Source organism: Rhipicephalus microplus, chromosome X (assembly GCF_043290135.1).
Source record: "Rhipicephalus microplus isolate Deutch F79 chromosome X, USDA_Rmic, whole genome shotgun sequence".
Lineage (NCBI taxonomy): Eukaryota > Metazoa > Arthropoda > Arachnida > Ixodida > Ixodidae > Rhipicephalus > Rhipicephalus microplus.
In genome coordinates, this window is record NC_134710.1 from 85,579,939 (window position 1) to 85,606,575 (window position 26,637).

The 26,637-nt window shown below is 42.3% G+C and overlaps 1 protein-coding gene across 6 annotated transcripts in view; it reads left to right on the plus strand.

Moving 5' to 3' along the window:
- Positions 1 to 26,637, plus strand: part of LOC119176189 (retinoblastoma-like protein 2) — a 154,650-nt gene that overhangs the window by 83,060 nt on the left and 44,953 nt on the right. For 2 of the 6 annotated variants that reach the window (XM_037427351.2, XM_037427353.2), the window contains 4 exons: positions 7,924 to 8,016; positions 10,038 to 10,178; positions 19,785 to 19,948; positions 25,028 to 25,207. In XM_037427351.2, the coding sequence (XP_037283248.2) occupies positions 7,924 to 8,016; positions 10,038 to 10,178; positions 19,785 to 19,948; positions 25,028 to 25,207 (578 nt within the window). The remainder of the gene's footprint in view (positions 1 to 7,923; positions 8,017 to 10,037; positions 10,179 to 19,784; positions 19,949 to 25,027; positions 25,208 to 26,637) is intronic. The other 4 variants (XM_037427352.2, XM_037427355.2, XM_037427354.2 and 1 more) reach the window with 2 other exon arrangements.

Genomic DNA, 26,637 nt, shown 5'->3' on the forward strand with positions numbered 1-26,637 from the left:
GAGCAAAAAAATTCATTGCCCTAAGCTACAGAATAATGCAACTTTTATTTTTTATTTTTTTTTTTTCAAATCGGCATCTCCCCTCAACTGAAATTTAGTGTGTGCCAGAAAGTTAAAATGAAAGCTGTTGACCAACTTGAGCTGTATAAAGTGAGTGTTTTTCACGGAAATGATTCTCGTGCTTTTGGCATACTAGTATTTATTTAAAAATTTTATGCAAGTCAGTAATAACGAACGTCTTTCTGGTGTAGAGCTTTACATTTAACAATTACAAACAGTATTGATTATTGTCAGCCTTCTAGGGCTGCTGTAAACTTGAATTGGGGAGTATTTTGGATTTTAACAGTTATAATTTTAACTTGGTCCGCACAAAATTAAGAAGAAAAAACACCTTTGACTTAATTGTTCAGCATTTAATGTGTATACTTCGCTAACGGATATCTCTGCAAACAAGTTAGTGCACCATTGCCACTGTTGCTTTTGCATAATAAAATCCAATATAACTAATTAGCAATAGCAAGCAAGAATTTTACTGCAGTTTTATTAATTTTTAAGAGTACTGACAGCAACTTTTCAATGTGATTTCACTCTGTCGTACAAATATCTTGTGTACAGAAACGATTGTGAGCAAGTATTAGACTCAGCAAATGCTGATAAGATATTTTATTTTGATATTAGAGTCAATTTTTTCATGGTGCACCTACCGATGTTGACACTAGCCTGGCATCAGGCTGCAGTACTGATTCTGGTGACTTCACGCAGCAGTCTGCAGACTTTTCATGACATCAGGCATCGAAACTTCAAAGATGGCCACTTGTGCGTCACAAACGGAGCCACAGTGCCGAGTGGCCAGGGCAACATCACGATATCTTGCACAAGCACATGGCAAAAAGCTCTGACGTCAGGGTTCTCAAATCAATTCTTATTCATGCCTGCCCAGCTGGGGTTTTACTGGCTGTATTCACACAGAGCCATATTCATTGACACTCGCTTAATCTCCGACTTGAGCTCACTTATACTGTGCAAGAGTAGCTTACAATAATACCTGCTTCCATTCACACCTACTGACACTTGCTAATAATCATTCTCTCATCCACTGATACTCACAAGCACCCACGTTTGTATTCATTCATGCATGCTGGGATTGTCTCAGTCTTTCAAATTCATGTTTATGTCCCCTCATTCAGTGTCCTAAATACTACTCATGTTAACCTTATGTCTGACCTTTTCGTACTCAGTCCACTTAAATTCATTGGAACTCATTACTGTTCATATCCACTTCCAATCACGTACACCTTTTTCACTCATTGGCACACTATTCTATGTCTTTGACATCGGTGTGCAAGCGAGTATGAGCCTCTGCAGCATTGAGTGAGGGTGCCAGTCTATGGTTGTGTTTTGTATTATTCATAGGCATAAAGAAAGTAGCTTTTCGGGGAGAGTAGGTTGGGAGGGGTTTTTTAGGGGACTATGTATAGCATAACTTCATTACAACAGACCTCCGTATTGAAGACGATTTTGGTCTGTTGTTAAAGGAGTGTGTCAATCCCAGTACTGTTACAACTGACTTTTATGGAAACACTGAATGGGTCTCTTATAACCGGAGAGAATCCTGAGTCATGTCGAATTTATTCTCAAAGGGGTATAAAAAAGTTGATTTTTTGAAATCATTATTCAGTGTCTGTAGCCTTTTTTCTGTCTGATTCTAAAATATCTTCACCGAAAACTGCGTAGAAGTGCTGTAAACAGTTTTGTGCCTGCCGAAATGGTGAAAGTCCTCGTGGATATCACAAAAAAAATGCCCTTTTTCAATAATTTTTAGCTTCACAATAGCACACCTGCCCACCACCATTCTTAGCGCAACTTAAAAGTATTTTGTAAAGAGCATATCGTGCTCAAACAGCAGATGTTTGAAATTCATTTGGGGCATTCCGATTGGCTGCTTCTGCCGTATCACTCCAGTACGCCTGCCTCGCTAGTCTGATGTGCTCGTTCTGAATAGGCCTTCGGGATAGCGTCGTCTGCTTCTTGTGTGACGAGAGGTCGCGGCTGTCTAAAATCGCACTACTTAGTGACATTTTTAGGCTCATTCGATGTTCACGGGTCGTTAAGGCAACTGCAAGCGGAAGTTCAGTCTTCAGATTACGATTGCACGCCGTACTCGTCGCAAACACAAACATCGCACGCAGGCATCTTGAACCAATTGTCATGGCGTTGACTCGTTGGTGAGAAGGTTCTGCTTATCAGCGCTTCGGACCTTGTGATGAAAACCACCGCGGGACAGATCTTTGTACTCACAATCGTGCATGTCATACTCGGAAACGAGTGCATGCACATTACAATCGTGCTTTCTGCTTGAAGTCGTGGTTAGGCCTAGCTCCCTTCGAACTTGGCGGGCGAGACCATTGCGCTAGTAGATATGCGAAAGCGAAGGAGGCGTAATATGTTTTGTCGCAAGCAACAAATCATATCGGCCGCTGGCTCCTTAGAACCGCAGATCTTGCGCATCCGTAGCGGACTCCAGCCATGCTTGCCATGCACCGATCGCTTGGAATAGTGGTGGCAGTGGCCAGTAATGCCTACAAGTGAAATCAAGCACGCTGCATGTCGATTTTTCATCACCATAGCTAGGCATCACTAGTCATTAACGAACCGGAGATATGCAGCCTTCGTTCCTAAATCGGTACGTCGATATCCACGGCCGTATTTTCGTCCCAAAAGTATGCCAAGCAATGCTTGAAGTCAGAAGTTATTGAATTTGAAACGTCAACGATGCAAAAGTTCACTGTAAAGGAGTCGTGACCACCTTGGTGGCCTCACACTTGAGTCAATGATATCCGAATGTCCGTTGTACCAGTATCCACCACAAATGAAGCTCAATAAATGGAATGAATAAGGAGGTCGGCATAACACCGCAAATTGGTATTTAGTAACCTGTTGTAAGCAGATCCGTTGTAAGGAGGTTGTACTGTATTTATTTCTTGGTAAACTGGACACACCACACTGTGCTTTCTGTAGTTGGCACAAATGTTTGCAGTTACGAATTCAGTTTGTTACTTTTCTTGTGGCAACTTATGTGTTGAGCAAATTAAAGATGTGCAAGGAAGATGGCCATCGTAGGGGTGCAACAGCTGTGCCAATTACGCCAATTTGATACAATTCCCTATTTTTGCACCAAGCTGAGCCAAAACCATGAAATTTGCAGAAATAGCACCATGCTGAGTAGAAATGTCCGACCAGCCTCAAAATTTTCTCAATTGTGCTAATTTCAGTGAGAAATGGAAGTCACGTTGGCCACTTGCAGTTTAGGCATCATTTAACAATCTAATCTAGGCTTTAAACCACGGTATAAAATATGTACTTCAAGATACGTAGGATATGTGAGTACATTCTGCTGCACTAACGCCACAAGGAGGATGAAAAGAAGAGGAGGATGAAGAGCGCTTGTTTTCCGAGCATCATCGGTGTCGGGCAACATCCATGCAGCCCCTTTTCCATCAGCCCCATCCCTAAATATACCTGTTTCATCGTAACAGTTTTGTTGAGAGGTCGGGGCACGAGATAAAGGCGCTCCCGACGGACGACGATGCACCGACTGTAAAGGCGCAATACATGGAGTTTTGCCAAAGTAGCCGTGTTGCTGGTCTGCCGCCAGAGATGGATTCCGAAACTGAGAACGAGCATCTGACACCTGCCTCCGTTCTCCCGACCCCGGTCACCTCTAGTCACCCATGGCAGCCTTACATCGAGCCACAAACTTTCGCAGCAAAAGCCGGTGAGAATATGGGCGCATGACTGAGCTTCTGCCAACGAGCAAGTTGCTTCAATGGTCAGAATGCCACTGGTCAGCTTACCAATGTCGGCCTCTTCCTTAAAGAAACCACGTCTGCGTGGTATGAAAACCACAAGGAGACTTCGACAACATGGCTGAAGTTTGTCAACGAGATTAATAAGTGCTTTGGAAATCTAACGATCAAAAAGAAGTGTGCCGAGCAAATGCTAATGCAACACGCTCAAGTTCCCGAGAAAAACTTGCACAATGTACATTGAGGAAGTGCTTAAGTTGTACAAGGTTCTGGACCCTCAGATGAGCAAAACGGACAAAGTCAGTCACGTTCTGAAAATAATCGCAGAGGACGTCTACTAGTTCCTCATCGCGAAGGACAATCTGTAGTCCATGAGTGACATGCACTGCCATACGTTTGAAGCTTTAAAAGCTCGGCGCATCACACCAAATTTCGACCGCTTGGCCAGTGTAACAAAGGTCGCTAGCGTTGACGTCGCTCCAGCCCAGTCTGATCTCGCGTCGGTTATCAATCAAGTGGGGCACGAAGAGCCCACCGACGTGAAGCAGCGTCTGTTCCGTCTCCTTGGGTTCGGGAGCCTCATCCTCCATGCAATCCGGGTGTGACGTCCATCAATGCTGCTTCTGTTGATGTCTAGAACTTTGCGCCGTGTCCCTGCAATGAATGCCCATCTGGTTACCAAGTCCATGAGGGCTTTGTGCATGGCCCACCTCCAGTTTGTCAACCGTGGACGGCTGCGCCATTTACCCTTCCGCTGCCAATTTCAGCATGTCTCGTGAGCGTCTGCTTTCTATGTGGCGTCCGCGGCTACGTCGCCCGACTTTGTATTCACCACCCGCAGCAAACTGTCTCGTCGAGCGCACGAACAGAACATTCACTAATTAATTTCTATGTACAGCAATTTAAGGCACAAGAATTGGGATGACATGCCTTTTATTACGTACGCCTACGACACGGTGTGGCATGAAGCTACTGGCTACAACCCCTTCTGCCTCCTTTACGTTCGACCACCCCGCAGCTTCCTTAACACCATTCTGCCTTTTCATACTCATGCGGAACTTTCTGTCGCACAGACTCTCTGTGGTGCAGAGAAAGCACGGTGTGTAGCTCAGCTTAGCACAATGGCATTCCAGGACCATTCCAAGATCACCTACGACTCAAGGCACAAATATGTGTCTTACGATGAAAGCGCCATAGTTTGGCTCTGGACGCCGCGTAGCAAGCGTGGCCTGCGTCGAGTTTCTGGCACGTTACACCAGTTGCTTCGTCATCGTCGATCGCCTCAGGGGCCTGATGTACTCAATAGCTCATCTCCTAAATCATGGCTACTGTTCTTGGCAAGCTCAACTAGCTCGCGTCACGCGCCTAAAGCGCTGTTACCGGCGCGATTCGCGTTCACGTAGCCGTTAATCTCCCTGTGGGCTTCGTCGTCTGCGGGGGGGGGGGGGGGGTGGCTACGCTAACGTGACAAGCAGGATGAAAAGAGGAGGAGGATGAAGAGTGCTTGTCTTGGCGAGAAGCATCATTAAGCCACCTTTGCCTCTATGCACCTGCGCCTTGCGAAGAAGCGTATTGAGAATTTAGAAGGGGGGGCTGTTCGTACTATAAGTAGAGGGACAGAGCACATTTTGTTCCCGAGTTATTCATGCGTGTCTACGCTGCATAATTGTGAATACTGCTATGATTGCTCTAGGTGAAAAGCTTACTGGCAATCATTTGTAGCTGTGTATGACATTTCTGCTGCCCTAAGAAACAACAAACAAAACCGTATGCCAGTCTTTGCACCCCTGCTATTGTTTCCTGTTGTGTTTCGATGCACTCTTTGCTAGCACATTTGTATTAGACAGTTGTTGTCACACATTTTATTTTTGGGCTTGCTGTGCTAGATGTTGAAGCACAGCCTGAAAATTTTGGCATTAGATGTTTTTGCTGTTTGCTTGTTCATCCTTTTTTTTTTTTTTCTGATTGGTTCCTAGCTTAGTGTGGACTGAAATGTTTACTTTCTTGTATTTGTACCTTTTTATGAAAACCTTCCATTTTTTGAAGCATTAATTCTTGATTTCGTTCATGATGTTAGCCACTAGCTAGAAAACTAATAAGATTTTAAGTTGATTTGGCATCAACATGTCACTGTGTTAGTTTGAGTGGCTCGAGTCCTGTGCATAATTTCATGTACTAAGCACTCATTTCAAACCCTGCTTGTCTAAACAACGTACAATAATTTGTCTTCGAAGCCTATGCTATGTTCATCATTTTGTGATTGCTCGAAATAATTGAGCTTAACATGCTGACTGACATGATAATTTTATAGCAAATGAATAAATTAATTCAGCTTTTATCTGCATCTCTAGGTTTTGCTGTCTAGTGACTTAAAATAAATTTGGAGGAGGAATATTAAGCTTTTTAACACTTTTGAAACGTGTGTAATGTTGAGGAAAGCTGACAAGAAATTAACTTAGCCAAAAAGACTGGTCAAATGATATAGTAAACGACATAGCAAACTTTTCTGTCCACTGAAATTCTAAGGTGATGCAAATGGGAACTGTTCAAACATATCGCATTGCTACCACAAGTAGTGTGTGCTCACATATAAAAGAATTCTCAAGAATCACTCATGGTTTTATATTGAAGCTCTGGGTTTTTTATCTTTGTGTGTTATTTCGTGATTGAGGTATTCGGTATTGAGGGAAAAATGCCCCTTAATGTTTTCCACTTAAGTCTCAGATATTTTGGTCAGATAAGGGAAACGTACTTGCTGCACAGGTTGACCAAAAACTTGGTAGTTTCAGCCTAAAATTGACCATTTGCAAAAGTGCAACAGCACATGCTTCAACCCTGATGCCTTAAAAGCACAGGTCACAAGTGGCATCTACTTGTTTGGAAAGAAAACTATCTGCTGTGACAAGCCCCACTCAGCGTCTGCTTGGCTCATGCGAACCTCCCGATTTTCAATTGTAAAGCTTGCTGCCAATTTGAATAAACTTTTCAACTATAGAAATCTGCCTAAGTCGGACAGCAGTGTGGAATCAGGTGCTTGCTGTAGTCTCGATCAGTTAACTGAAATGCATGTGCAGGAAGCCATATTGTGGTTTCATGATGGCTTCTTGGAAGGTTCAGATTGTGGGGAAAGGAGAAAGAGAAACATATATCTGAAAAGCCATACTATCTGTGTTCAGTGAACTCTCTATTGTATACATGAATGAAATCCTTGCTTTGTTCCTCATTTATTCTGCAGCCCTAAGAAACAAACGAAATTGCATGCAAGGTTTTTTTTTTTTTTTTTTTTTTTGACACCCCCTCATGTTACTGCTTGACGAATCTCCCAAATTTCAAGGTTAAGCAGCCTGGGACAATTGTCGCAATGAAAAGCTTTTTTCCCTCTGCATGTTGGTTTGCTTGCTTTTGAGCTGACATTTTTTGCTGCTACTAATAATTTTGTTGGCATATTGATGTTTTTTTTTTCTGGCCTTGGGGTTATGTTAAAAAGACGTGAATTTGGTAACTAAATCTTATGGCAATTGATAAGTAATATGTTTGTTGAATTGTGTGCTAATAAAGCATGCTTTAACATGCATGTATGTAAACAAGTAAGTATGAGCATTTCAATCACAATTTTTATTTAGTAATACCATTGGTATCATTAACAATACATTGTGCTTTCCAGGTTTATTGAACACACTTGTGGTGATGTATTCTTTGTGGTTTTCTGAAAAGTCACAGAAGAAAACATTGTACTAGCGTAGTTTTTAATTAGGCATGAACATGAAGGTTATATTTATTTTACTGTAGTCACCAGATAGCTACTCTATACCTGGGGACAACATTTAGAACCTAGACATACAGAGCATAGAGCCAATTTTTTTTTAAATGAGCACTCTGTGTAACTTTTCTAGTGAAAGTAATTTCACATAGACTATTTTAATTTACATTGTTACCAGTGGTTGCTAATTGGTAATGGACTTCAGTGGCAGCATTTGTGTGTCACAGAGCTGAATTCTGATCCTCAAAGAGTTTTCTGGGGTACTGCTTTATCATCACACGACTGTAATAAGGCTGTACTCTTGTGTAGATGTCATGTTGCTGGGCTATTATTTTTATGTTTTTATCCTTTGCCTAGCGACCCAAGAGCAGCACAATCTTGACCTAGCACATGGCCTAGTGTTAGATGGCATCAGTTCAGAGGAGCCTCACAAAATTTTATATTTGAAAGGTGAGTTTACATAACAGCAAGCTCGCAAAAATAGCAATACTATATCAAAAAGGGTGTACCAAAACATCTCATAGGCGGCATGCCTGGACCTACATCATAGCGAAAACCAAAATTTGCGGTGTCTGCTTAGGTGCTGTTTGAAGGCCGCTAACAAGAAAACTGTACCTGTGATGTTCTTATAAAGCCCAAGTGTGAGGCATCATTCCATTTTTACGTGTTAAAGAGCAACAGGAATGCAATCATAGTAGCAGAAAAAATGCAGTTGTGGCTATGATATCTTGTTTTAAAAAATGGGCCCCGTATCTTCATGTTAATCTGCAATGTCCTCGAAAGACGATAGTCTTGCGTGTGGAGAAAGTGAACAAAACATTTATTTGATGTTCTGCACAAGAAAATTGGTGAATGGTATTCTAAAGACGCTGCGTTAAAGTGCCTCGAGCATGCAGTGGAGGCGAACAAGTGCATCAAGTCACGTCACGCGTGAGACATGAGCGCCATCTGGCAGGTTTCTTGGAAAACGAAGCGCGTGGCTCTGAAACAGGTGTGCGCGCCCGTCTCGGAGGTGATAAGGTGTAAAACACAAAGCAACTGGTAGGTGCCGCCACCATCTCGTCTTACCAAAGCATTGGAAACACTCACCTTTTCCTGCAAGCGTTGCATGGTCAGCGCAGCCTGATAAGCGCTACGGTCCTTAATATTACTTATGTATGCCTTTTCTAGTAAAAGACGCCCATGAATATATACGTGTTGTTATGGTGCCCCAGACACACGCAATAATTGCTTTTTAATTGACAATCGCACAAGTATGAGCGCTAAATCTTGAGCAACATTGGTGGGGTCGGCCATTTCAAGTACCTGGTGCTGTTAAGAGTGGACAAACAGACAAATGTACAGACAGACAGACCAAAATTTTTGCGGCAAAGGTCCCCAAAAAAGACTACCGTGTTTAAAAAAAAAAAGATGCAGGTGCTTCTGTGCCCGTCTTTCTGGAGCTACCACTACTCTGCTTTGCTCGCTGGGACATGCAAAATGCATTGCTTGCCTGCTCGCATCACTTCTGGCAGTGGTTGAAGAATGTTGCTACCTTTGTTGCTGTCTTAAGTTTTTTGGGAGCTTTATGTAGATGGAGTGAGCACTTTCCCTTCTACTAATTGCTGCAGCTCACAAATCGGTAGCTGTGATTATTAAAATGCAGATACAGACATAGGTGCAAAAACTGAAGTGAGCCGAGTAGGCTGATCATTTTGTGTGCTCTCTCAATGGACGTAATGTTAGTATGAGGGCTTGTTATCTAGTTAAAGCTTGGCCAATGAGATTATGCATTCTATCACTCCTATTCGTTCGTTTCATTGCACAAGCTTCGTGACTGCTAGTCCTCATGGTAATTGAGTGTGATCTGTTCATGTTTGCATGCATGCACCGACCCCATGCCTATCAAAGGGGCACTCCAGCACTTTTGAAGCATTTATATTTTATTTGTGATTTGCATAGACTACTGGCTGGGGATAGTTTGGCATAGGTCTAAGCACCAGTGTTTAATGATTTAGTATTTTAGCCATGCAGTCAAGTCACTGCGTCGCTTCCAGCCGCAATAACGTGTAGCGCACTCCCCAGACCTATTTGCGGCTGAAAATGATAAAGAAGTGCACAGGTCTCTGATTGAATAACGAATGTTATAAGTTATTGTGGTCTGGCAGCGAGACTGAGATTACTATTGTTTTGTTTTTCTTTTCAGTGCTTTTTTTATTGAACAGCAAATTGATCAAATCCCAATAAGAAAAGATCACTACAATTAGTACAAAGCATGAAAGTGGTGCTGGCTGTCATTTTGCCTCGGGCTTTATTTCTTGTGTGGTTTGGGTGTCCATGTGGAAGGTTTCTCTTTCTCTCTCCTCCTCTTGCTTCTGTAATTCTGTAACTTTGCGAGCTGCCTTGTCGTGCACATGCTTAACACTCTTCATTGTTCTTTAAGCAGTGCAAGTGATCTTCTTTGTTTAATTGATGCCGTTGCACCCTTGTAGTTCTTCAGGTGGCTCACTGCACAACCCGCGAAACCACTTTGCACTCTCCGGGAAAACCAGGGGCAACCGTGCCTGTCCACCTTTGCCATCCCACAAAAGTCCTTCTCAGAATGGCAGGAGGGAGTGGCACGGAGTATTTTCGTAAGGAACAGCCGAAAAAGCTTCACTTTGAAACAGTAGCGTCTGTTTAAATTCTGACAAGCCAGGGTCGCATATTTCTAACAGCCTTTCTATGTAAACAAAGCACTTTGTTTATTACAATGGCAATAGCACATTAACGAGACAAATGACAATGGAGTGCAAGCTCCTGCTATAAAAGAGCATAGGCGGAGAGTTTTCATATTCTCATAGAAGGGGTGCCCAACTTGTTCTTTCACAATTTTCTCACTTTCTCTGTATGTGTGTTAAATAGACACATATGCATATACACACACGCGGGCACACACAGTTAAACCATTTTATAAGAAAGATGCTCCGAGAAGCAATTCTTGTATTTTATATAAGGTGTCTCATATAGAGCTGTGCACGGGCCAAATCTATGGCCCGAGCCCGGCTCGGGCCCACAGAGTGCGCCGAAGGCCTGTCCAAAACCGACGCCAGAGGGCTGCAAGCCCGCCCGGCCTGGTCTGACCTGACATTATGAAGGTTTGCGGCGGAAACAAGATGTTGTTTTTTAATTATATGGCATTTTATTTAACATGTCAAAGTGAAACATAAGCATACGGCACATGACGGTCACTATATGCAACGATTACAAGTTAGTTGGCGGGTAAAAATAAGCTGTCCAGTTATTCGGGTTTCAGTGAAGTGCAACTCTCCTGCATCACATATGCCACTCAACTGAAGATTCCTTTACTGCTCGCACTTGCCATTGTCATGGGTGCAACACCTGCGCAAATCGTGCCAATTTGATACTATTCTCAATTGTTGCACCGAGCTGCGCCAAACCCATGAAATTCGCTAAAATTTTACCATGCTGCGCCAAAATGCCCAGCCACATTCAAAATTTTCTTTAGAATGTGCTAATTTGGTGAGAAATGCAGGCTCTGTCGCCCTGCATTTGCAGCTACACGTGCAGCTTGTGTCATCAGTCGGAGCGTGCAGACCCGGGCTATAGTGCCTAGAATACACTTAAAATATTCAAGGCACTCGCCCTATGCTCTGGAAACGCGATCGAACAGATAAAGTAACAACGCTGCGCGCTCATTGGTCTGCAGACTGCAGCGGATACCTGTGGACGGGACGACGGAACTTGGACAAAAATTTGCTGCTGTAGCTATCGACGCTTCGCGGAAAATGTAAATTTTCTAGCCTGAAAACGCAGCTATGGCTTGTTAAGAACTAAACTGGAAGCGTACACCACGTTTTTCTCGCACAAACTAGCTCGACGTGCTGCGAATGCCGGCGTTGCCAGCAACCACGTTGTTTGGTTAGCAGTGGCACATGAAACATTTTTGTCTTGAATTGCGTCATCCCTGCCATGGTCCTGGCGATAGATATCCGATACCGTTGCCGGGCCAACGGGCGCATGCCGTTGTTACTTTATCTGTTCGAACGCGCCTTGCAAGGGAGCCGAAGCGGCACCTAACCCTCCCGCCCTTAAGGTAAAAAAAGGGGGTGGGGGGAGGGTTGGTGGAAGTGTTGAAAATTTTTTGGCTTTGGTTCTAATGCTGCTTGAGCCACCTTCGCTGTAGGGCACCAGTGCTCTGCGGAAAAGCATATTGAAATTCAGAAGGGAATGTTAGCGCTAGTGGGACACTGCACATTTTGCTCAGTTACTCATGAATTTATACGCCGCACAATTCAGAATACCAGTATAATCACTGATGTCTAAATAAGCTACTGGCAATCATTTAAAGCAGTGTATGACATTTTTTAACCTAAAAAACAAACAAAATTGTGTGCCAGTTTTTTTTTCGCCACCCTTACTCCTCGGTTTTACGAATCTCACAAATTTCAAAGTTGCGAGCTTGGCAGATTTATATGTAAGTTAGCAGTGTCTGTCATGATTTGACAGGTGCAGCAAATGCTAATATGGACTTTATTATTGTTTGTTCAGCGGGGTGGTTCATAATCCTACTTTTATTGAAGTAGCAGTGCTCATGTTCACACTGCACGATTTAGGTGATGTTGAATGGTTTCAACATTTTTTTTTTTTTTCTAAATGTACGCCATATTTTGTTTACTGCTCCAAATTGGGTGTTTCATGAAGTGCATGTTTTTTTTTCCTTAACCTGCTCCAAATTTGAAATTTAGTGCTCCAAAAGTAACATTTTGCTGCTCCAAAAATTGCTCCAAATTGTATTTCGGCTGTTGCTCCCCTGCAATATATATTTTTCAGAAGCATGGCAAGTTTGAAATATTGAGATCTTTTTTTTTTCTTAAATTTTGTAACGCAGATGTATAAGAGGATAATCATCCGTATATAGACAATCGCAAAGCTTATCTTGTGTGCCTTCACCCTCTCACGTTGTGTTTAAAATGGCTAAAGAAAAGCAGAACCGAGAAATGGGGCGGGGGCAGTCGCGAAGAAGGTCCTATGCAGTGGAAAGCAGTTCCGGCACGTCTTTATTTCTGGCTTGATTCGACCTTTGCATCTGACATGGTCCGCCTGACAAAATATAATGAAGCCCGAGCCCGGGCCCGATAAGAGGAGGCGACCTGATCAAACCTGGCCTGCGAACCGGCCTCGGGCTTTCGGGCTACGCAAGCCCGTGCACCCTTCTACTCTCTTATAGGCAGGCTACTACACATCCATTTTCTTATGAACACGTATTTCAATGCAGGCACTCTAGTGTCTTGCATCGTGTCTCTTACCAAGGGGTTCGACTGTGTGTGCGTGTGCGTGTTTGTGTAGCGAGAGAGAGAGAGAAAATCTTATTGAAAGTATTAAGAAGATAATAAACAAATGTCTGTTACTTAAGCAAAGGTTTCGTTTTCTTGATGTGTACACATACATCCTGTACTTATTTTGCACACGAGTTGTGAAAATGCCGCAATTTTCGTCACTCTGTGGCTTTGTTTGTAATGTGACCACGGCACCAGACTGCTTACTTGTCACTTCCCCAGGATCCTAATTATAAGATACTCAAAGGAAAAGGAGCGGGCATAAACAGTCTCCTGCAAAAAAAAGCTGCAAAGTAGAATGTCCAATTGGCAATGGATGAAAACCTGAGCTGAGTTTTTTGAAAAATACTCAAAGCTCTCCGCCTATGTAATGAAGGTTTCTGCTCATTTAATTGTTGACATACGATCATGTGACCACACGAATATTGAGTTAAAGATAAGCTTTAACTCAAAGATAAGAATTGAGTTAGAGATAAGATTTTCTTGTATTTTGAGCTTTCTGGACTGAATAACGACTGTGTGCCCTTAACGCTGCTGTTCTCACTGCACTAATCTGTCCATACCTCAATCTACATCACATGCGAGTAAAAAATGAAGGGTTAATTAGTGTTGTGGGGCCTATTTTCAGCAGACATACGAGTCGAAAAATGTAAGTTTTTCCCAAAGTTACATATTCATTTTTATTTGCTTTCACAAGTTCAGTTTCACTACCTTCATGACCAAAAAAAAAACTGAAGATTATAATTAAACTCAAAGTAGGTTAAAATGGCTCTTAAAAAGCTCAAGGCGACTACTAAAAATTAAAGAGAGTTTATTGTCTAGAGTCTCTTGGATATTGTCAGCTGTCCGCTTGTCATTGCATTTCGCAAGAGGAATTGACTAAAGCGACTTGCTCAAAATAACGATTTTCAGGCTCTCATAATGGAATAAATCATATTTAAGAACATATATTTGCCGCTTAGATGAGCTTTGACTTATACCTTTAAAATGTGTTTTTCTGAAGGTCTATTTTTGGGCTGCTACTTGAGTTCAGACATGTTTTTAGCACTTTTGATAGCCAGAGTAGGATATAATTCTGCTCGCATATTCCTTAACATGTCAAAGGTGCAAGTATCTTTTTGAAAACTTGATATTGCTAGTATAATTATGATGAATCTAAAGCAATCAAACTAGTATGCACTGAGGATTCTAAGAATTTTCACATTACAATTTTTCTTGTACTATAAGATGTTTTATACCACTTTTTTGATAACTATTTGAATTTATATTTAATGTGGAGTAATATGAGCCATTAATGGCTCAGGACCACAAATGTTTAATGGCATAAGAAGTTTATCTATAATGAATTATATTTTACACATTGTCCTGGCCCAAAACAAAATTTTTGCCGAGCTACTAAAAACTAATTACATAATTGAAATCAGCGTAAAAGCATTCATATGTACAGTGTGTACATACACACAGTAAAAAATATTATCGCCCTAGACTACAGATTAAAGGAACTTTTTCTTTAATTGCATCTCTCCTCTAGTTAATTATTAAGGGTTTGTTAATTTGAGTATACAGGCAGATAAAATTGTTGCATTGTATAACTGTCTAATGCATTGCTATGAAGGAAAGAAGTCTAAATTTAAGGGGTTGTTTTCTTTGTTAGACATAACATTAGTGAGAACTAACAGACAGTGATGCCAAGGCAAGTATAGATGATATTATTAGTAGCAATTGTAATGTAAATGTAAAGAAAAAAAAATGAATGAAAAGATTACTTGCTGCCAGCAGGGATCGAATTTGTGACTTTCGAATAACGTATCCGGTGCTCTACCAAATGAGCAGCGTTGGTCATCCTTCCGTCCTCTCTGTAGGTATATAGTACAAGCACTTAAACTCGGGAGTGTCAGGCAGCGCTGCAAGTAGCTATTGCGGCGAGTATGGAACACTTTTTTGCCTGTTAGCAACATATAGCACATGATCTTATTACTAACTGGCAGCTGACCAACAGTCCCTCGTCTGACAAAATTAGACTCCCATTAGCGAGGGTCTCGTTTTGTGAATGACGAGAAGACCCACTTCCGGCCCAGTACTGCAGTCAGTAGTAAATTGCACATCATTAAATAGCGTAGACAGGCAGTTTAGCATGTGCTCACGTGGTCCGTAAACTTGCGTAGTTGATCGTAGCTACCGACTTGCTACGTTTTTTGTTCTAACGCTAGCCATATCTAATCGGCTACTTTCGCAAGTCTATTCTTATTTAATTATTTGTTGGACGGAGGGGCATATGCCTCTCACTTTTTAGTCCTTGTTTTCAGTGGTGTTGCTTTTTAAGAGAGCTCTCGTTACCACATCTAAGCCACTAATTTCATCTATTGAGCCTGCTACAACATTATTTATGCAGTTTCATAGTGATTCTGCCAAGTGGAATCATGCAACAAGTCAAGGGGCTTTTTTTCTTTTATTTGGATCTGAATTTCAGTTTTTGTATGTTTTTATAGCTTAATTTAAACCAAAACACAAAGTTGCTGGGTGAATAAATCATGCCGGCACCACAGTAACCACTTAGCAAAAACTGTCAGCTGTTTTTACTGATGTTTAAGGATGAATAGAAAAGCAAAAGCAGTGTGATTCACTTGCTCAATATCAGGCTTAGCATGCATCGCAATGGCTTATGTGCTGTTTGGCCCATGCTGATCGCATTGTTTTACAGTGGAGCTGTCCAGCTTTCTGTTGCGCTGTGTGGCGACACTACAAAACTGTCAGCATCATGAACTGGCATGAGTTTTCTATGTTTTCTTTCTTGTCTTCGCCCTCTCCTTCTGCTTTGCTCACTGAATGTGCATGCCGATTTCTCTATGTGGGATGCAGTAACTTTGATATGCAAAAAAATGCACATGTTAAGTTGCGGAGCTCGAGCGCACTCTAGCCAGTGAAGTGTGCTCTTGTAAACTTGACTGTCGAAAAGAGGCTTTCTATGCATGATTACGGAGCGCACTCTACACACTCCAACCATGAGACACCGCACAAGGGCCTGCACGAAGCTCGCTCCTGCGACGACTTCCGGAAAATGACGTGTTTCTGACTCTCTTCTTTGATAAAGTGCGTTCTCTTTTTCACCTGTTCCTGCCGTAGGAAGCAGCATAGCATTTACCATGTAACTATTTCGTGCCCCCGAAAGCAGTCGGTGGAAATGGCTATTAAGGTAAGCTCCGAAAGTGTTGCACTAGAGCACATCGGAATGTGTTCCTTTAGTGCACTAGCTTAAAGGGGCCCTGTAACACCTTTTGAGCATGGTCAGAAAACGTTGCCGATCGGTAGTAGAGGCTCCCGACAACACGCTAGCCAAATATTATAGCGCAGCACACGGCATGGAATTCGCAATAAATTATCAGTCAGCTGAAATTTCCTTTCTCTTCTCTCGACAAATCACAGAATAAGCCCAAAAATCAGTCGTATTGAGCTCATCTATCAGCCATTGGCTGATACTGAACATGGTGTGTTCGGTTGTTATAAAGATCGTTGGGGAGGCCGCTACTTGTTCACGCGTGCACGCGAGATCTCACTGAAAAACTCGCGCATTCGAAGAAAAAAAAAGGAAAAAGTGCTGAAGATCAGAAGGCACGCGTGGCGTTTTTTGTTTGTCTCCTCCCATCCCTCTCTGCTTAGTTTCCAGTGCTTTCGTCGGGACAAGAGAAGAGAGAATGCAATTGCAGCATGTGACAAATCTTAGTAACTCCACTCGTACTGGACAAATTCATAAAATTTTTGCGGCATTCATTTTTTTGAGGCAATACGCTTTTCCGGTTAATTAATTCCATGGTTACTCAAAAACTTGTTTCAGGGCCCCTTTACCACACCGAATGACTACAGAGAAAGAGGGAAAAAGATAGAAATGGAGAGGGAAGAGAAAAAGAAGATACGAGGCGGGAGGACGAGAGCTGGGAAAGATAAGAAATACAAAGAGATAGAGGGAAAGAAAGAAAAGATAAAAAGATAGGGAATTCTAATAGAAATTGATAGGAAAAATGTATAGAAATGAGAGGGCAAGCATAGTCATGTATATAACAGTATACTCTCGTTGAACGGAACCAGAAGGGACCAGGAAAATGTGTTCTAATTAACAGGAGTTCCATTTACTGAGAGAGGAACAAGGGTTGAGAATCCAAGTATAAAACCGATCGTGCTGGAGGCAGTTGTTCATTTAAGCAGCACTTCCGTTTAACAGATTTCCGTTTACTGAGAGTCTACTGTATAGCATAGCATGGGGTAGGAGAGGGAAACGTTAATGAGGAGGAGGTGAAAGAGTAAAACATAGCACAGACTTCTATAGTTGTATAGTAAAGCAAGGTGTTGAACAAGAAAGTGAAGGTAGGGAGCAGGGCAATGTGTATACAGTGTATACGTAGTAATCAGGTCGGCAATGTGACCAGCTCTACTTCTGTCTTCGCACCACTAATGCGTAGCTGCCCCAGTTTTGTTTTTCTTAGTGATAAAAAGAGGATCTTGATTGTTGAGGAAGCATTTGAGCTATTTTGGAGGTTGCCAGGAAACTCTTAACAATAGTGGTGACACAATAGCTGCTTTTCCAGATAAGCATCAGTTCTCCAGATAGACTCTCCACCTAAACTTGACTGGCACGCAATGGCAAGGCTGCTAGTGCTCAACTAGCAAAAAAGGAGCGCACGTGTAGTACACGCACATTGTGTGTTAATGTTCAACTATGTGAATATTGCCTCGTGCCATTTCACAAGAAAATTAAACCATTTCAAGTGAACTGCTGTACATTTTATGAAGGGGGTCTAAGTGGACAGTGCGACATATGCCCCTTCCCCCCCCCCCCTTTTTTTTGTAATAAAGCGCTTTTCTACTTTCATATTGGCTTTTACAGAAAGAAATTTGATGAATAACTCACAAAAATGGTGTGTAAAAAAAGGTCTAAGTTGCAGGAAAGACTGCTTCTGCCATTTGAAGAATTCGATAAGCTTTCCTCGTCTCTGACTGTTTTCGTGTCTTAGTCAACATTCCTTCACCTCGGGTCTCTTGAGCATACATTTCAGGTGAAATAGTGTCCTTACATCATGGGTGCTTTCAGTGTAACCTGTCTTTGCAATCATAATAATTATCATCATATATTAAATGATTTCGGGCTTTTAGCAGTAGTTTATAAATGCTACCAACCATTCATGCACAAAATTTAAGGCTGCCCTGCATACGCCATTGGCCATACCATGCTGAATGCGCCGGTTCTCGTCCAGGCTGCCCTGCATACAAGGGCGGACAGAAATTCCCAGGTCATGCTGCAGTTACATAGCATAGCGGCTTGGGAACTTATGACCACCTCTGTACATATGTACGATTTGAATTTACGTGACTTGCCTGAAAATTTATTTCAAAATGAAATGCCGGTTGTACATTACAGACAGTCATTTTGTCTTGCATCAACAGGCACGTGCCCTTATTCATAACAGCCTGCTTAGGCAAACTATCGCATAGTGCAAACAACTTTTGATGATTGAACAAATTTTGCAAGTTGTGTTTGCAGTACCATCAACAACTTTTGAACTGTACCAGTTAGCTTGCAATGAACTGAGCAAAGTTTTATCAAGGCACTCTCACAATTTGCTTGATGTGAGGTATGTTCAGTGTACGTGAAGGCTCCAACTACAATCTTGAAAAATGTCAACTTGCAAGGTTACTTGAAGGGTTGACACTTGACAAGCAATAGAATGCACATAAATAGCATGTTTGCTTAACCTGGCTGTCTGAGATCAACTTTGGTATCGTACAAACCATAAAATATGTCAGGAATGTAGCCAAGAATGCAAGTGATGCTCTGATTGCATCAGGTCAAGGGTGAATATCATGTCCTACCAGTTTCCTTGCATACATTGGGATGTTTCTATTCACTAAAGATACTTGCACTCATCATGGTGCAGCATGCAACATGAAAACATTAAAATGCAGCATGAGCTTTCATTTACATCAGCCCTTTTGTACCCACTTATGTACACAATTTATTTTTGCCCTGAGTAACAAATGATGACAAATATGAATCAAGAGATAGAGCTTTAGGTGTAACAGCTCCATAAAAATTTGACTTGCGGTGCGCTGCGTAATATTGAAGGCGATTACTTAGACATAGACACTACCACAATTTATGTACTTTTTCAAGTGCCAACAAGTTTGCCTTGCATCAGCATACACCTGCCTCTATTTAGAGGCAGGTGTATTTAGAGCAGCCCACCTATTAACTATCGAATCCTTCATACACTTGTGCATAAGCAGTGTTTCCTGCAGTTTAATTGAGAGTAGATTTTGCAAAAGTAGCTGATTAGATTTAGCATGCATTAGGATAGAAAACATAGCAATTCGGTAACACTTGGAAGGAACAAAATTCCTCATAATTCATTTAAAAGGGATGGCAGCCCACACAAAGGCATCCCTGACATTTTTCTTCCCTTTTTTACTACACAAATGGCATAGTCACACATATGAGTCTCTGTACATCATCTGTAGATGGTCTTTTAGTAAATCCTCTCTGGAAATGAGATTTTCATTGTGAGGGTTGAGCAAGATAAGTGTGAAAACTGGAAGCATTCCATGCATACTGTGTTGTATCGCATTATGTAGATGATAGTGGCATAGGTTTTACTTTTCCTTAAGGGTATAAAAGTCTTACCTTCGAACGTCGGGCTTGGGCACCAATAACAGTGTGGGCAAGTGCTAGCCGATTTTTCTGTTCTTCCTGGTCGCTTTGAGTCAGGTGTTGTCCCCAAGTATAGTTAATTAGCTATTAAAATGTAATTCATTCCTGTAGTAATACATAAAAACCTTCTTTTGAGATCTGACCGAGTTCTAAGCCTGGAGCTTCTGTACTTTATCTGTGTTCTGTCTTGCTTTTCCTTCCAGCTGTTCAAGCTGGCTCTACCACCAGGTATGTTACTGTAGATAGCAAGACTGCTGCAGCATCAGATGGCACCAGGCCAAACATCGTAGTGGTGACATCGGTACCTGAAATCCCCAAAGAAAACAAGCCACTTCGTTCTGGTTCTCTGGCACTCTTTTTTCGAAAGGTATGACTGATAGCGATTAATGCTGCTGATATAAGCTATATTCTGATTTGGTTAAATCAAGTTGTCCAAATAAAGCACCTATTCAAAATTTATATACACAAAAAGGGTCTCTAAACAGAAATGCCAAGTGCAGCCCATAAAGTGCCCCTTCATTTTTTTGTGTGTTTCTAATATCGCAGTAATATCATGAATATTACAGGAGGAAAATGAATGTCAGGGCTTTATAATTTCGAGCCAGAACTCTATTGCGATCAGATTGGCGTAACAACACTCATATTTATGCATTTTTTCTGTATTTGAGCTTGGAGGCTGTAGAAGGTTTCGGCTTTTAAGTGCAGTGCTGCCATTTTTTTTTTTTTTTTTTGTGAAATCATTAACTAGGCCCAAGTCGGTGCTGTTGAGTGTATCTGGTGCAGGAATTGCAAGGAAGTGTTGCCACCCATATGGCTTTTTCATCTATTATGGCTTTTCAATCTCCCCCCCTCCCTGTTTGTTTTTTCTCTCCCCTGAAGCGTTTTTTTTTTTTTTTTTTCTCGATAATGTAACAAAAAGGGTAGTTTGTTGTAATATAAATTACATTATTTTTCTTTTTGATCTCAAAGTTACAGGGGCATTGCGACACTTTCAGCATGGCCAGAAAATGCTGCTGATAGGTGGTCGAGGTTCCTGAGAACTCGTGAGCCTGGACGATGAAAGGGCAGCACTCGACCTCGAATTCACCATAAATTCTCAAATTCAGCTAAAAATCACTTTTTCTCAACGAAAGAGTGTTATATATACTAAAAATATTTGCATCATAGTCTAAGTAATCTGCCATTGACTGATTTGAGCATGGCATGCTCAGGAGTCACTGGAGCCATGCGTGATCGCGTTGAAAAGCTGTGCGTTCGAAGAGAAACAAAGAAAGAAAAGGTGCTCAAGGTCACGAGGTGCACGTGATATACTGTCTTCCCCCTTTTTATCCGTCTCTGCTTAGCTTCGAATGCTTTCATTGGGACGAGAGAAGAGAGAAAGCAATTACAGCGAGAAACAAATCTTTCCTCTCGTACTGGACAGATTCAAAAAATTTTTCCGACGGTCGATTCATGAGGCAATGAGCTCCTTCAAAGAAGCTATTCCATAACTACCTGGACAAACGTTGCGGGGTCCCTTCAAAGGAACACTAAGGAGCAAAACGATTTTGCGCGTATCAGTAAAGTACAATTTGACAATCACGATAACGCCACTCTTACTACGACATTAGTTAAGGAGAAAATAGGCTAAAAAAAATGCAGGTGGCAATGTCACCTTGAAATGTCCGCTACAAACACCGTGACGTAAGAAATTTTGAAGGTGTGTACTGAGTTTTACATAGCTTTTATTCGAATAAAATGAAGTACATTATTATCTGTGGCTGCCTCAAACTTAGCATACAAAATTTCAGAGAATTTGATCGAGCCAATGCCACAAAAATACCAAAAATACATTTTGAAATTTCTGACATCACACGCAGAGATATTGACTCTAAATTTTAAACAGAAACTTAACCTTGATTTTTTCTGCTAATAATGAACTTATGATAGTGAAGCGTGTGGCATTAGAGTTTTCAGAGAGCAATTCGTCAAGCTAAACCAAGTCATTGTTCTTCTTTAGTGTCCCTTTAAGGACCGGACAAATTGCTGAAAAATTATGTAGCAAGTTACTTCTGTGGAGTGGCATGTAGGTGGAAATTTCCTATGGCGTTTGTTTTGATAACGTCCTTGTAAATTACGGAGATGTACATTTAGTTGGTAAGTCGGTCAGTATGGCTTGAGTTTAATCGGTCTGTTAAATGCTACTCAGTGCACTGTCTTATTTTGCCTTGGCTTTTCTCTAAAATATATTCGAAAGTTGTTTATTCTCTCTTCGGTAAATGTCAGTAGCATGTGACGTTTAACCCTTTTATTGTCAGTTTCATTGGAGGTGATGCACACTTAGTGTGGCTTTGGTTATGTGTTACAAGTGAACTCACAGTTTCTGCATCAGTTATGCAGAAGGGAAAAGAATATGAACCTAGTGGTGACAAACACACTCTTGGCATCATTCTCACATTGCAATCTGGCAGAATAGGAATCTGGAAAACATGCTGCTGACTCAAAAAAGCAATTGTTTGAGCGAGTTGAGGGTACCGTAAAACCGGAGTATAGGTCAGACCGGAATATATGTCTACCCCCCAAACTTTGAACCTCTGAAAAAGAAATCTTTAAATATCGCAAAGTATCGCATTGCACCCTTACCTTAGTGAATACGCGACACAACCAGCTGCACTGTGGTGACATTTCTTTTTATTTGGACACTAATCTTATGTAGTTATACGCCAGAAGGCTACAAAGTGCTCACACTTAGACTCGTCGCGCCCAGAGTCGCGCGCTATCTCAAGAGCTTTCACGCGGATGCACTCTGCTGTTTGGGGTAGCGACCTTGCACGCAGCTCCCGGATGAGCTTGGCGACTAGCATTTCCATTTAGGGGTGCACTGCAGTCTGTCCATGAAATGACTTTTTTTGTTGTTGTTGCTGCTGCAGGATGTAACTCTCTGCTTTTGGCTCCTCCTGTATCGGACGCTTTTCTACGATGCATTGAATTCCCGTTGTGCCGCCAGGTTGCCATGCGCTTCGGCATACTCGATAACTTTTTCTTAAAGCCTATCGTAAACTGCCGTCGACTACCACTCATTTCTGAAAGAAATAGAAAAAAGAAAATAGCAGACTGACAGTAGATAACCAAGGCAAAATGGCGTTGCCAAAATACTAGGCCTTGCCTAGCCTTTCCCAAGGGCAGCACTGCTGATGCTCACGTTTGCAATGGAGGCTTTCGATTTCAGCTGCCCATTGTTGCAAAACTTCCACATTTTTTCTGCCAATGACCGGTATATAATACGGGGGCCGACTTTAATACGACGAGGGTCAACTTTAGTAAAGAAAAAAACGTAAAGTTCAGAAAAAGTAAAACATCAATAAATAATTATGTCGGAATCGTACAAAATTATTCCAACAATAAAACATTATACTGATGAAACAGCATGCATTATAGACTAGTGTGCAAGGTAATTGGTAGGACTGAGCAAGAATACAGAATATGTGTAACTACCATTAGAATGTTTTTTTTTTTTGCATTCTTTATGAATAAACAAAGTACTGGATTAACATCTAATGAAAGAGACAAAAATTTCTCCTAATGCTCCTTCGAAGGGCGCTTTACGGGAACCCCGTCAGAAATTTGTGTTATGGAATAGTTCCAACGCACGATGGGAATCTTCAACTGCCAGATTTTATTGAGTGGGTGAAGTAATGACAAATGACAATTACGATTAGAAGAGCTGATGCTTTCTTCCCTTGTCTCAGCCAACAATGCTCTTTTATTTTGTACAGACGAATCTCATTTATTCGAACACACTTAATTCGAACTTCAGGTTAATTCGAACTCACGATGAGGTCCCGTCAAAGCTATGTGTTTTCCAATGGGCGAAAACGCCCGATAATTCGAACTCGCAAGCACTTGCGATGGTTAATTCGAACATACCGCGCTCCGAAAATGCTCTCAGCACACCGCCCAATCCCGCAGCGTCACCTGTGACATCTCAACGCCGCGCGCGAAGGAAATGAAAAGGAAAGAAAAGGCTGCAGTGGAATGTTTGCTCTCTCTCTCTCAAATGCCGATCTGAGACGCGCCCATGTCACGCTTCTCTCTTTTCCGTTCCTGCCACGTAAAGACCCTTCTCCTTCCAACGCTGCTCGCGGAGAGGAAAAAAAAAAAAAGAAAGCTGTCGCTGGGTTGAATAAATGTGTGGTTGAAGGAAAGGAAAAAGGCACTATCTTCTGCAGCCCTTGCCCCTTGCGGGAGCATGGCTCTGCGCCTTGAGTGGGTCGGGGGGGGGGGGGGGGGGGTCTCTCACGCTCCGGTGTCATGCTTCCCCCTTTTTCGTCCCTGCCACGATAGAGTTTCCCAAAATACTAACTATAGGGAACTCTGGCGCTAGTGCCTATGGGAGCTGCAATGCATGGCACTTCAACGAGCTTGGGAATGATGGGTAGTACACACATTTGTCTAATTTTCGTACTTCTGGCCTGCTTCTGGCTCCGTGTGTGTTCGTGTGGCTTGGAGCAGTTTTTTCACGAAAGCATAAATTAGCAAATGTTCACCGTTTGTGCTTCACAACCTTATTCTTTTAAGCTTACTATTTCGAATCAAGTCCCTAAGTTCAAAAGGGTTCGTTCTTTCTTTCAAAACAAAACCGAAACACAGCAATAAACAAAGCCGCAAGTACGGTTCACCGCCCGCAAGTACGAAGACTAGGCAAATGGGTGTACTGCCCATCATTTTCATGGTCGCTGAACGATCGCATCGCCAGAGTGCCCTCTAGTTAATTTTGAGAAACTCTATGCCTGCCACGTAACCCTTCTCCTTTCAACAACGCACATGAAGAGAGCAAAAAAAAAAAAAAAGGCTGCCGTGGAGTGTTGGTCTTTTTCAAATGCCGACCTGCTTCTCTTTGCATAGAGACGCTCCTCCTTTCTCGTCACGTGCTGGCCACGCTGTGGCTGCATAGCGGATAGCAGGAGGCTCCCCTACACAGTCGTTGTCGTCGTCTTTGGAAAGTGTCGGTGCTGGTCATTTCCGCGCGCAACTTCTCTTGCCAGGAGAATGCTGAAGCCGAAGTAGAAATGCTTTGCAAGCTGCGTGCGAAATTGACTCGCTGCAAGCCAAGCGTGTGCAGACGCACATCACCGATTACTTCAATTCCTGCGATGTCCTGGATGTCCTGCGATTTGTGAATAAATTTAAGTCTTCTAAAACTTCCCCCTCGTGTGATAACTCAATGCACATGCGCCACTGCACGGAGAGCCCTCCGTTTATTTAGCTTTCAATAATTCGAACAAATTTTCGGGCCCCTTCGAGTTCGAATTATGGAGATTCGACTGTAGCTAAAAGCTCTTAAAATAGTATGTTGAGAAAAAAGAAACACTAAGCGTTTTACTTTTTTTGCATTTCTCAAGTGAATAACAGAGCATTCAGAAGATTTTCTTCCTAAAGGTTTTTATTTTACTCCTTCTTTTACCAGGTTTACCACTTGGCAGGCGTGCGTTTTCAAGACCTCTGTGCAAGGCTGGGAATCCTGCAGAAGGACATACAGCTCAAAATATGGACATGTTTCGAGCATTCTATTGTCTCCCACATTGATCTCATGAGGGACCGACATTTGGACCAGCTTATTTTGTGTGCAGTCTATGTCATCACTAAGGTAAGGCAGCATTTTAACTCTTTAGCACCTTCTTTTCCTGTATTGGGGGGGGGGGGGGGGGGTATGTTATACTCAAGGTCTTTGCTTGCTAAAGGATAATTAATTGACCATTTTTATGATTCGTAAGTGCCCTTACTTGCACTGCACATTTGCCCGACTAATGGTGGTACCGGTTGTGCTTCAAGTGAAGCTGAAGTCTTAGTTGCACGTGCCGAGGCTTTTCTATTAAAGTCGAGCCCGCTTATAACGAACCTCAGCGGGATGCAACATCTATTCGCTGTATCCTGAAGTTAGTAGTAAGTGAAACACAGCTTTAAAAATGTTGTGAGGGAGTTTTTATTATTATTATTATTTAAAAGTTCGTAATACACGTTTCATAAAGCTGAAGTGATAGGGGTGGTCTTGGGTTTATTTAAAGCGGCAGTGTGCTTCTCACCGAGGCCCGTGGCATATACCAGCAGCCTGAGGCTATTAATATTAATGTAGCTAATTGCTACTGTTGCAAGCACGCTTGTGGGCAATGGCTCCAAAGTTTCGTTGTCGTTATCATCCAATTCCTCCAAATCACTTTTGCTGCACACTTAATTCACATTGTCCTCATCCATGCACAGTTTCACGGCATCATCATCAGCCGTAATGAAATCATCGCAACAAATTTCCACCTGCGCTCCCATGTCAAAGTCGAGAACGCGCTGCCACAAAGCACTACTGGAGTGGTCCTGTTTGGAAGCTTCAGGCTTGGCATCGGGTCTAACATCGATGAAGTCAGCCTCGCAGAAACAGTTTTGCACACATGTAGCTGTCACCTCCACGCACGAAGCCTTCACCACCTTCACAGCTGCATGCTGGGACATCCGAAGTGGCAAGTTGGCTGCCGGGTGGTCAACAACCATGAGCAAGTGCTCCACAACACAGCAGCTATAATAAGTCTTTAATGCGTGAGTTACGTCCAAGCCAAGCGGTTGCACTTTCGTCGTTTTGTTGAGCGGCAGGAAAAGGCACGGAAGGCCTCCCTTCCGCCTTCCTGACCACACACGCACACCAACAGTGAGCATGCACTCTAACTCAACATATAAGCTGGGACGCGTGTGTGGTGTTTGCGAAAGACGTAAGAAGCACCGGCAGCACCACCGTACAAAAAGACGTTTATTGTACGCAACACATCGAATATATATATAAAGGACAGACGCGTCCCCTGGGGGTGAAAGAACACAAAGTAAAAACCGAAACTGAATATAACATACTCCCTGCCTTATATGTAGTGATTAGTTATTAGTAAGTGTTAGTAAGAAACCCCTAAGCATGCACTGTACATTTTACACGCTGTATACACATACATATTTACACTACATACACACTGTGCTATACACACAGGCAACTAGTGGGTCTGATTGTCCTTGAGCCAGACCGGTGGCCGGCGCTCTCGGGAC